Here is an 11,598-nt window from a genome sequence, read left to right as displayed (position 1 = left end):
AAATGGGTGTTCTCCTCCCAACCAGCAGCCCCCCACTCCCTCCCCCCAACTCCGAGCACCCCCAATTTATTTTCAGGGGGAAATGCAACCCACGGAACATCCTTGCCTTGCTGCCACCCTCCTCCCAAGGCACCCACGCCTCAGTTGGGCCACTCTGAGTGCCGTGACTCAGTTTCCCCACCCGGGAAAGGCGTGGGGATCACTGGGGTTGCTGACCTGGGGAGCAGATTGATGGGGGACCCCAAATATCAAACCCTGCTACCCATTCCCGTACCCACATCATCCCAACCCCCCCCCCCAAAAAAAAGGAAAAATGGGTGTTCTCCTCCCAGCCAGCAGCCCCCCACTCCCTCCCCCCAACTCCGAGCACCCCCAATTTATTTTCAGGGGGAAATGCAACCCACGGAACATCCTTGCCTTGCTGCCACCCTCCTCCCAAGGCACCCACGCCTCAGTTGGGCTACTCTGAGTCCCGTGACTCAGTTTCCCCACCTGGAAAAGGTGTGGGGATCACAGAGGTTGCTGCCCAGGGGAGCAACGACCGGGGTGGATTGATGGGGGACCCCAAATATCAAACCCTGCTACCCATTCCCATACCCACATTATCCCAACCCCCCCCCCCCCCAACAAAAAAAAGGAAAAATGGGTGTTCTCCTCCCAACCAGCAGCCCCCTGACTCGGAGCACCCCCAATTTATTTTCAGGGGGAAATACATCCCACGGAACATCCTTGCCTTGCTGCCACCCTCCTCCCAAGGCACCCCCGCTCCTTGGAAGCAATAAATAATGCAGGGTGGGGGGGTCCCAGCAAGCGGGGGGTGGCTGGAGAAGGGTTTGGGGTGCAGAGTCCAGCGGGGCCCGAGCACAGCCCGGGGTCAGAGCGGGGCTGTCCCGTTGGGGAGCTGCCCTGGGCTGCGGTCCCTGCGTGCGGGCAGGGGGGATGCGGGGGGCTCATCCTCCTCGGGGCACGCATCTGTCTCGGTGCTGGAGGGCTCCCCCGAGCCGTGATGACCGTTCTCGGCGCTGTAGAAGAAGGAGAGGGTGCGGAAAGCAGGGGCCATGTGGTCCTTGATGCGCTCCAGCAGCTGGACGAAGGAGGGGCGCTGGCGCGGGTTCTGCTGCCAGCACAGGCACATCAGCTCGTGGCTGCGGAGAGAGGGGGCACCCGCTGGCTTTGGGGGGCTCCCACAGCATCCCCCCCAGCGCGGCAGAGAGCAGGATTTGCCCTTGCACAGCAGGACGGGGCTGTGCCCAGCACTCACAGCTCGTCGGGGCAGTTCTCAGGCCGCTCCAGGACGCCGTTGTCCATGACAAAGCGCAGCACCTGCTCGTTGGACATGCCCTGGTAGGGCTGCTCGGCCAGCGTGGCGATCTCCCACAGCACCACCCCGAAGGACCTGCCCGGAGCGTCTCTGCTCAGCCTGGGGGATCCCCAAATATCCCCCCACCCCCGGCTGTGCCCACCAGCCCAGCACCCACCAGACGTCAGACTGGGTGTTGAAGATGCCGTCCTTGAGCGCCTCGGGGGACATCCAGCGCACGGGGAGCAGCCCCTTGCCCCCCTTGCGGTAATAATCCGTCTCGTAGATATCCCGGGTCATGCCGAAATCTGGCGGAGGAGGAAGAGGAGGAGGAGGAAGGAGGAAGGAGACAGGGCTGGCACCGCCACTGCTCACCCACTGCTGCCCTTTGCTGAGCCAGGGATGGGGCAGCTGAGAGGTGTTTTAAAAACTTTGGTTCTATTTTGGGTGAGACAATACAGATGTTATAATTCATGCCATCACAATCAGAAAGCTAATGATTTCTTAATTACAACACACTCTAAGTGTTTCTTGGCCTATCAGCTTTAGGTACACCATGCTGTAAATGCCTTACAGCTAATCATCTAAAATTACTCTTTGTGGGTCCTGCTACAACGCATCTTTCATGATTTTATTTCTCTAAAGTATCTAGTCTTTTTTGTAAGGCTATCTTTTGAAACTTGTTTCTAGTTCAATTTTTCTCTCAACAATGTCTGTCTTATTCCATGGTATTTCTAAGTTACTATTTTATCTTATCTCAAGATTTGTATAGAGATACACACAATATGAGTCTTCTCACAGAATTCATAGAATCACTGGGGTGGAAGAGACCTTCAAGATCATTGAGCCCAACCCAGCCCCAACACCTCAACCAGACCATGGCACTCAGTGCCACATCCAGGCTGTGTTTAACACACCCAGGGATGGTGACTCTACCACCTCCCTGGGCAGCCATTCCAGATCTTTATCACTCTTTACGTGAGAAACTTTTTCCTGATATCCAACCCTTGGTGAAGCTCAAGGCTGTGTCCACTGGTTCCTGGAAAAGGGCCCAACCCCACCTGGCCACAGCCACCTTTCAGGGAGTTCTAGAGAGTCACAAGGTCACCTCTGAATCTCCTTTTCTCCAGGCTGAGCGCCCCCAGCTCCTTCAGTGGTTGGAAGAGACCTTCAAGATCATCGAGTCCAACCCAGCCCCAACACCTCAACCAGACCATGGCACCCAGTGCCACATCCAGGTTTGCTTTAAACACACCCAGGGATGGTGACTCTACCACCTCCCTGGGCAGAACATTCCAGATCTTTATCACTCTTTCCGTGAGAAACTTTTTCCTGATATCCAACCCTTGGTGAAGCTCAAGGCTGTGTCCACTGGTTCCTGGAAAAGAGCCCAACCCCACCTGGCCACAGCCACCTTTCAGGGAGTTCTAGAGAGTGACAAGGTCACCTCTGAATCTCCTTTTCTCCAGGCTGAGCACCCCCAGCTCCTTCAGTGGTTGGAAGAGACCTTCAAGATCATCGAGTCCAACCCAGCCCCAACACCTCAACCAGACCATGGCACCCAGTGCCACATCCAGGTTTGCTTTAAACATATCCAGGGATGGTGACTCTACCACCTCCCTGGGCAGCCATTCCAGAACTTTATCACTCTTTCTGTAAAAAACTTTTTCCTGATATCCAGCCCTTGGTGAAGCTTAAGGCTGTGTCCGCTGGTTCTGTCAGTTCCTGGAGAAAGAGCCCAACCCCACCTGACTACAACCATTTTCCAAGAAGTTGGAGAGAGTGATGAGGTCACTCCTGAGTCTTTTCTCCAGGCTGAGCATCCCCAGCTCCCTCAGTCGTTCCTCACAGGGTTTGGGTTTGTGTTCCCAGCCCTTCTCCAGCCTCATCGCCTCTTCTGGTCGCACTCAAGCATCCCAACACCCTTCCCAAACTGAGGGGCCCAGAACTGGACACAAAATTTGAGAATTTTCTGCCCATTTCCAACACCCACCTCCAATCTTGACGGTGAAGTCCTCGGACACCATGCAGTTGCGGGCAGCCAGGTCCCGGTGCACGAACTTGTTGGCGCTGAGGTAGGCCATGCCGTCGGCGATCTCCCCCGCCATCTGGATCATGTCCTTCAGCGACGGTGGAGGCAGCCCGGGGTTGTTCTGCACCGTGCACACACTCAGGGATGGAGCAGAGGCACGCCAGGACCCCCCTGGACACAGGGTGAGTGTCCCTTCATCATTGTCCTGGCACCCAACCAGCTCCTCACCTCGGCTTCGGGCCTGAGTGAGCGCAGGTAGCTCTTCAGGTCACCACGTGTCATCAGCTCCATGATGACCAAAGCTGGCTGGCCCTGGGATACCACGCCGAGCAGACGGACCTGCAGGGACAAAGAGGGCTGGCGTGTCAGTGGCCAGGCCCTCTGTGTCCCCTCCCTCCCCCTCAGCTGCCCACCTACCACGTGGTGGCACTTGAAGGCTTTCATGACGGAGGCCTCGTTGAGGAACTCGATGCGCTCCCGCATGGTGGCCAGCTCGTTGACTGTCTTCAGGGCCACCTTGGTCTCCTCTCCCTCCGTGACCAGCCCCAGCGCCACCCCCTCATACACCATCCCAAAGGAGCCCTGTCCCAGCTCCCGGATCACTGTGATCTTCTCCCGGGACACCTCCCACTCATCAGGCATGTACACTGTGGGGTGAGTGGGGATCGGCCCGTCCCCATCACTGTGACTGACCCCATCTGCATCACCATCCTAGTCCCTATCCCCACTCCCATCTCCATCCCATTCTCATCCTTGTCTCCATCCTCATCCTCATCTCCATCCATTTCTCATTCCCATCTCCAGCTCATCACCATCTTCCTCCCTGTCCCCATCCCCCTGCCATTCCCTTTCCCATCCCCATCTTGATCTTCATCCCATTCTCACTCCCATTCCCATTCCATCACCATCCTCCTCCCTGTCCCCATCCCCCTGCCATTCCCTTTCCCCTTTCCATTCCCATTCCCATCTCCATCCCACCACCATCTTCCTCCCTGTCCCCATTCCCATCTTGATTTTCATCCCATTCTCATTCCCATTCCCATTCCATCACCATCCTCCTCCCTGTCCCCATCCCCTTGCTGTTCCCATTCCCATTCCCATTCTCGTTCCATCTCCATCCCATCATCTCCATTCCATCACCATCATCCTCCCTGTCCCCATTCCTATCCCATTACCATTCCCACCTCCATTCCTATCTTGATCTTCATCCCATTCCCATCCCCATCTCCATTCTCATCCCCATCTCCATTCCCATCATCCCCACTCCATCCCCACTCCCACACTCATCTCCACCCCATCCCATTCTCACCCCATCCCTTCCCCATCCCCTCCAGCGTGACCCCAGCACAGAAAGGGCTCGGTGGCCCTTTGGGGTGGCCCCTGTCTGTCCCCAGGTCCCCACGTACTGTCCGAGGCGCTGAAGTACTCGGGGTTGACGGAGGCGTAGAGCGTCCCGCTGGGGTACCCGTCGTGGTTCCTGCCAGGGGTGGGCAGGGCTTGAAGCTGCTGCCTCCCCCCAGCCCTGCCCGGGCCTGGTTTGGCCAGACCCCAGCCCAGCCCCAAGGGGGGCAGGGGGGGTCGTTACCTCTTCTTGTTGTAGAAGAAGACAAAGATGGCCAGGCAGGAGATGAGCACCATGAGCACCACGGGCGTGACGGTGAGCAGCACGTAGAAGCTGCTGGACTCTTCCTCGGCTGCCGGGAGCAGGTGCCCATGGATCAGGGTCCCCAGATCACATGGGACACCTGTCCCACCAGCAGGATGGAGAGGGGGAGCCTCCAGCTCCCCAGACCAGCAGCACCCTCAGATCCCTGTCCCAGAGCATCCCTCAACCTTTTTGCCCCAGTGTCCAACTCCCCAATCTCCCAAGTTCCTCAACCCAGCAGCATCCTTGGATGAAGGATGGGAAGAAGACCAGCCTGGCTGAGCAGAGGTTTTTGGCTGGAACTCAGGGAGAAAGGAGAGGTTCTGATTTTTGGAAGAGGGGGCGGAAAGTTCAGGAGGATCTGAGGGAGCTCAGGACAGGAATGAAAGTTAGAAGGGTCAAAACCCAGCTAGAACTGAATCTGCCATAAGAGACAATAAAAAATGTTTCTATAAATCCGTTAGTACCCAAGGGAGAGCTGAGAAGAAAGTGAGTGCTGGGCACTGCTGAGGGACCTCAAATCCTGGGGTAGGTTTGGATCTCACAAGACAAGAAATGGGGGCTAGAATGTGACCAGAGAAGGATCAGAACTGGGGAGGGGTCTGGAGCACCAGGAACACCTGAGAGGGATGGGGGGGTTCATCCTGGAGAAAAGGAGGCTCAGGGGGGACCTTGTGGCTCTGCACAGCTCCTGACAGGAGGGGACAGCCAGGAGGGTCAGGCTCTGCTCCCAGGGAACAGGGAGAGGAGCAGAGGAAGTGGTCTCAGGTTGTGCCAGGGGAGGTTTAGATTGGATATTGGGGAAAACTGGAAAGAATTGGAGCAGGCTGTGCAGGGCACTGGTGAAGATTTTGTCCCTGAGGGGATTTGACAGAGGTGTGGATGTGGCACTTGGGGAGACAGCCTTGGCAATGCTGAGGGAACATTTGGACTTGGAGGCCTCTTGCAACCCAAACGATTTTGTGACTCTGCGATGCTCCAGTGTCTCAGGCCAGGATCATCCCTCAATCCCTCAGCTTCCCAGTCCAGCAACAACTCCCACCTCCAGCAGCATCCCCTGACCCCACAGGTCCATCCCAGCAGCACAGCCCAATTCCCCAGTGCGCCCCAGCTCCCCGACCCCACAGCTGCCCCCTCCCTGCCCACCAAGGTCCCTGCTGATGTCCCCGTGTCCCCTGCAGGTACCTGGCCCCAGGATGTAAAACTTGACCAGCCCTGTCCAGGAGCCGTTGCCAGCCAGCGAGGTGGCCCTGACCTTGGCTGAGTAATTCCCTGGCTGGAGCAGAGCCAGGTGGACACCCCCATACTTGGAGTAGCGGTGGCGTGAGACACAGACAACAGTGGTGACCTCCTGGAGGGGACAACAGGGGTGTGAAAAAGGGGATTGATCCCCCCCAGCCATGTGTAAGGCTTGGGAGAGGGATGGGATGGGATGGGATGGGATGGGATGGGATGGGATGGGATGGGATGGGATGGGATGGGATGGGATGGGATGGGATGGGATGGGATGGGATGGGATGGGATGGGATGGCATGGGATGGCATGGGATGGCATGGGATGGCATGGGATGGCATGGGATGGCATGGGATGGGGATAGGATGGGATCAATGGGATAGGATCAATGGGATGGGATCAATGGGATGGCATGGGATGTTATCATTGGAATGGGATCAGTGGGATGGGATAGAGTGAGATCAATGGCATGGCATGAGATGGGATGGGATGGAGATGGAGATAGAACGGGTGCTGTGCCCCTATAACCAGACCTGGCAGGGCTGGGCAGGGGATGCCACAGGGGGTTCTCACCTCAGTCTCCCGGCTGTACTTGATCTCATACTTGAGGATGAGCCCATTGGGGTTCCTGGGTTCCTCCCAGCGCAGCAGGACACTGTTCTTGCCAGCCGGCTCCCACGTCACGTTGCCAGGAATGTTGTCAGCTTGCACTGCAGAGAGGCATGGAAGGAATCAGCTCCTGGGGGCACCCCCTGGACCCCAACCTCATCTCAACAACACTCCAGCATGGCCAGGGTGGTGTTTGGAGGGCTGGGCACGCACGCTCGGGCATGGTCCTGGCGAAGACGAAGGTGGCGGCGCTGCAGCCCACGGTGTGCGCGGCGTGGTTGCAGGCGTGGATGTCGATGCGGTACTCGGTGAAGTGGCGCAGCCGCGACAGCACCGCCCGGTCTCGCACCACCTTGTCCTCAAAGATCTGGAAGTCAGGCTTGGGCTCGCCTCCGGGGCGGCTTGGGGCCAGTGGCTCTGCTGAGGAGGTGTTGGCTGCAGGTGTGACGGCCACCACGTCCCTGCGCTGCTTTGGGGTCCTGCAGGACATGGGGACAGGATGTGATGGGGAGTTGAAGCCCTGAGGTTGTCCCCCAAAATTGGGGAGAACCCCCAGCTCACCTCTGTGGGTTCTTATTGATGGATGTCACCTTCCAGGGTGGCCTGAGACAGCGGGAAATCAGTTAAAGGGTCTGCCAGGAGCAGCCACGGGACCCCCCCACCCAGGCAGACCCACGCACCCAGCTTGAGGGAGCCCCCCAAAGCAGGGAACCCCCCCAGATGGCACCTGGGGATGGTGATGGAATTGTGGAGGAAGTTCTCAAACTTCTTCTGGAAGGACTCGGCCTCGCCCTCCATGCGCAGCTGCCCGTCAGTGGGGCGGCAGGGGCAGCACCTCTCCTCCGCGTCCTGCTCCCCCTCGGGGCCGTCCCCAAACCCGAAACGCGTGTCTGCGCTGCTGGTGGGCAGCTTCAGGCCTGTGGGCAGCAACGGGCAGGGCTGGCAGCGCCTGGCGCAGCAGCACCACCCTTGTTCTGCTGGTGTCCTCGGCTGCTGTGCTGGCCCTGGCCGGCCTGGCCTCACCTTTGTGGCAGTAGTCGTTGATGTAGAGCTCCATGTCCTCGGCCAGCTGCTGCCACAGCACCAGGTAGTAGATGATGTTGCCGTTGCGTTGCGTGGGCGGCTTCCAACGCACCACGATGTGGGAGGAAGAGTTGGACATGGAGATGACGTCCCGGGGCACCGTCGGGGCTGGGAGGACACAGGGGTGGTGTCAGTCATTCCTGTAGGGGTGGGGTGGGTCCACCACGGGCATCGCCAGCCCCGTGCCAGCCCCTTACCCGCTGGCATGGTGCGGATGTAAACCACCTCGCTCTGGGCCCCATAGTTGCGCCCTTCCTCGGCCGTGGTGAGGGTGATGGCGCGCACGAAGATGGCGTACTGGGTCCAGGGACGGAGGTTGAGCAGCGTCACCCCTGGTTCCTGCTCGCTGCTCAGCGGCAGGTCCACGTCCAGCACATTCCAGCTCTGGGCCCCACAGGCGTCCTGCCCCACGTACTCCGACACGTTCTGGAAGGGTCTGTCCCACACCGGGCATCAGGGAGGGTGCAGCAGGGACAGAGGACACCACAAGGGCATTCCCAAGCGCTCCACCAAGCGGGACAAGAGGAGCACTTACGACTCCTTGTAGTAGACGATGAAGCTGAGGAGGTCGCGGTACTCGGGGGGCCGGTACCGCTCCCACTTGAGGAAGATGCGGTCGGACTCGGTGACGTTGGAGATGAAGCGCAGGGTCTGGGTCTTGCCTGTGGGGAGGAGGCAGGGCTCAGGCAGAGGCTCGTGGCACTGCTGCTCGTCCCCATCCCCGTACTCACAGGACGCCCTGTCCCCGTTGGTGCGGGGGTTGATCTCCGCCTTGTTCTGCCGGCCCTTGGTGCCCGTCACCTCCTCCATGCGATAGATCTCGGCCAGGCACAGCTTGGGGTTGAATGCAAAGTACATCTTGCCCACGGGGATGGAGAGGATGTGGTGGCTCCAGTCCCAGAGCTGCTGCAGGTTCTGGTTGTCCAGGACGTACAGGGTGTAATTCCTGGCGGAGGAGATGTGGGTGGAGGCAGTGGGCGAGGGCACCTTCAGGGCCACATGTGCCCCCCAAACCCACACTATCCTCACCCATCCACCATGGAGTCACCACGGATCAGTTTTAGGTTCTTGAAGAAGGACAAGGAGACGAGGGCAAAGGAATGTTTGATCTTCAGGAAGCCGGTGATGGTCTCAATGAGCCCCAGGCTGCTCTGCAGCTCCGAGGCCAGGTTGTCTGGGAATGACACACTGTGTGAGCTCATGGAGAGGAGCACCTCCCCATTAACTCACCCTGCAAGGCAAAACACTCCCTGCCTTCCCCAGCATCTCTCCCACCCGGGGTGGGTCTGGCAGGGCCAGCTCTGGCACTCACAGCCCCGGCGGATGTTGAGGATGAGGTTGCCCTCGATGAGGGTGCAGCCCCCCAGCTCCTGTGCCGCCTGCATTGAGTCGATGGTCTTGGTGCCCACCTTGCACTCCTTGGGACACAGCCCCTCGCACTTGTGGCAGAACATGCTGCGGGCAGGGCGACAGGGACAGGATGAGAGCCGGCCAGCGTGCCACCCCCCCGCCAGGGCACCGGGGACACCCCCACCTGCTCTCGTTCCTGCTGTAGCCCGAGGGACACTCGGACAGGCACTGCCGCTGGTGGATGACGAACTTGGAGGCGTCGCGGGGGTCGTGGGAGACCTTGCGCAGGCTGGCGCAGTACTCGGCCGTGACGCAGCGCCAGCCCTCGTACTCGTAGGTGCGGGGCGGGCACGAGGGCAGGCAGTGCCCGTTGAAGTGGAAGTGGCGGCAGGCGACGCAGGCCCGGCGGTCGTGGGGGCGGCCGCAGCCCCCCAGGCACTCGGGGTGGCAGCACTCGCCCGCGGCCGTGCATGCTGAGCCTGCCCCGCATGGGCACACTGAGAGGGGAGATGGGCATGTGGGCATGGGGAACGGGCTGCAGGGATTGGGATTGGGATTGGGATTGGGGGGAGAGGAGAGAGGGGGAAGGGGTTGGGGGGCTGGTGGCATCCTCCAGGGGTGGGGGAAAAGGGGAGTGAGGGTGGGGTGGAGAGGTGGAGGGAGGGAGGAATGGTGGGATGGATGGATGGATGGGTGGATGGATGGATGGATGGATGGATGGATGAAGGGATGAAGAGATGCAGGGAGGGATGAGGGGATGTGGGGATGGATTCAGTGATGGAGGAATGCAGGGATGGATGGATGGACGGATGGATGGATGGTGGGATGGTGGGATGAAGTGATATAGGGAAGGGTGTGGGGATGGATTTGGTGATGGAGGAATGCAGAGTTGGAGGGAAGGATGAAGGGATGCAGGGAGGGATGTGCAGATGGATTTAGTTATGGAGGAATGTGGGAATGGAGGGAGGGATGGTGGGATGCAGGGAGGAATGTGATGCAAGGACAGAAGGAAGGATGCAGGGACAGAAGAAAGGATGCTGGGATGTGAGGATGCAAGAATGGAGGGAGCAAGGGAAGGATACAGGGAGGTAGGGATGGGTTGATGGAGGAGTGGATGGAGGCATGGCAGCACTGATGGAAGGGTGACCAAAGGGATGGATGGATGGATGGATGGATGGATGGATGGATGGATGGATGGATGGATGGATGGATGGATGGATGGATGGACAGCCATGTGATGAGTGAGGCTGGCCGGGCAGGTGGGCTGATGGGTGGATGAGGGGCTGCATGGAGGGACAGCAGGACAGACAGATGGACAAGGTGGGGCTCAGCCTATGCTGAACTCCCTCTGCCCAGTGCAGCCAGGCCAGGCCCACAGCTGAGCTTGCAGCCCAGATAAGGATCTGTGTTTATAGTACATATTTCATTACCAGCTCTCCTGTTTACAGAAAACGAGCTCAGGAGGGGCCTGTATTTACCTCAGCACTGGGAAAACACAGCAGCAAGGAGCTGGCCTCTCCTCCGAGGATGATACAGCACGGATCTGGTTACCCCACCGTGCAGCCTGCACAGCACACTCCCGGCAGCAGAGGAACCACAACCACACCACCAGCACCCTCCCAGTTTACCCCACAAACCAGCACCATCCCAAAAAAGCAGCACGACCAGACCCCCGTGGCGGCGCCACCCACCTTTCTGGCAGTAGCTGGAGGTCCAGCAGCGATAATCCAGCTGTCCATTAACACTGGTCTGCACGCACGGCTTCTCCACGTCCAGGATGCCCGGGCAGACGTCAGCACACTCTTCAGCCAACTTATTGCCCACGATGTAGGTGCTGTCCCCGCCGTCGGGCAGCAGCAGCCCCCAGTCGATGGTGGAGAGGTGGCAGAGCTCCTGGTTGCGCTCGATGCGCACCGAGCCGCGCAGGACGTGGCCCAGGCTGTGCAGCCCCACGTCCCGCAGGTGCGGCATCTCGAAGATGACCAAGGCGTAGCTGAAGAAGAGGTTGGTGCCGCGGATGACCGAGAGGTTGGGGAAGAGGTCGCGCAGGCTCTCCAGCCCGTAGACGCGGAACAGCAGCAGGTACTCCGTGATCATCAGCAGCCGGGGGAAGCTGAGGCCGCGGAAGTCCTCGGCGCCCGTGGTGAACATCAGCAGGATCTGCAGGTTGCCCTCGATGATGGAGCAGTTCTCCAGCTTCCGCAGCTGGGACACGTCGTGGCGGATGTCCATGCTGCCGCAGACTGGGGTGGCGAGAGGGGGGACCCCGTGGGTGGCAGCAAGGATGGGACAGATCCCCCACTCCCACACCACCACACCCCCAAACCCCCACCCATGGATCCCCCA

At 59.4% G+C, this 11,598-nt stretch overlaps 1 protein-coding gene across 1 annotated transcript; it reads right to left on the bottom strand.

Annotated features, from left to right (window-relative positions):
- Nucleotides 1–874: 874 nt before the first annotated feature.
- LOC134429311 (insulin receptor-related protein-like) lies at nucleotides 875–11,544 on the bottom strand. Its single transcript, XM_063176448.1, has 21 exons — nucleotides 10,944–11,544; nucleotides 9,437–9,749; nucleotides 9,215–9,357; nucleotides 8,932–9,076; nucleotides 8,634–8,848; nucleotides 8,438–8,564; nucleotides 8,100–8,338; nucleotides 7,843–8,010; nucleotides 7,547–7,736; nucleotides 7,381–7,422; nucleotides 7,033–7,298; nucleotides 6,784–6,920; nucleotides 6,163–6,328; nucleotides 4,918–5,026; nucleotides 4,739–4,809; nucleotides 3,750–3,979; nucleotides 3,561–3,671; nucleotides 3,294–3,453; nucleotides 1,479–1,608; nucleotides 1,262–1,396; nucleotides 875–1,145 (listed from the first exon to the last, which is right to left on the bottom strand). The coding sequence occupies exons 1-21, from the start codon at nucleotides 11,482–11,484 to the stop codon at nucleotides 875–877; spliced, it is 3,909 nt and encodes a 1,302-aa protein (XP_063032518.1). The 5' UTR covers nucleotides 11,485–11,544.
- Nucleotides 11,545–11,598: the final 54 nt, after the last annotated feature.

Source organism: Melospiza melodia, chromosome 25 (assembly GCF_035770615.1).
Source record: "Melospiza melodia melodia isolate bMelMel2 chromosome 25, bMelMel2.pri, whole genome shotgun sequence".
Lineage (NCBI taxonomy): Eukaryota > Metazoa > Chordata > Aves > Passeriformes > Passerellidae > Melospiza > Melospiza melodia.
This window is presented reverse-complemented; position numbering and strand designations above follow the sequence as displayed.

What these genes read in the sequence shown, in the direction of transcription:
- LOC134429311 (XM_063176448.1), bottom strand. Translation starts at nt 11,484, where the DNA reads ATGGACATCCGCCACGACGTGTCCCAGCTGCGGAAGCTGGAGAACTGC. An exon ending in CGCCAGGACCATGCCCGAGC is followed by an intron (nt 6,921 to 7,032) that starts GTGCGTGCCCAG and finishes GCCTCTCTGCAG; the next exon opens with TGCAAGCTGACAACATTCCT. An exon ending in TTCTTCTACAACAAGAAGAG is followed by an intron (nt 4,810 to 4,917) that starts GTAACGACCCCC and finishes CACCCCTGGCAG; the next exon opens with GAACCACGACGGGTACCCCA.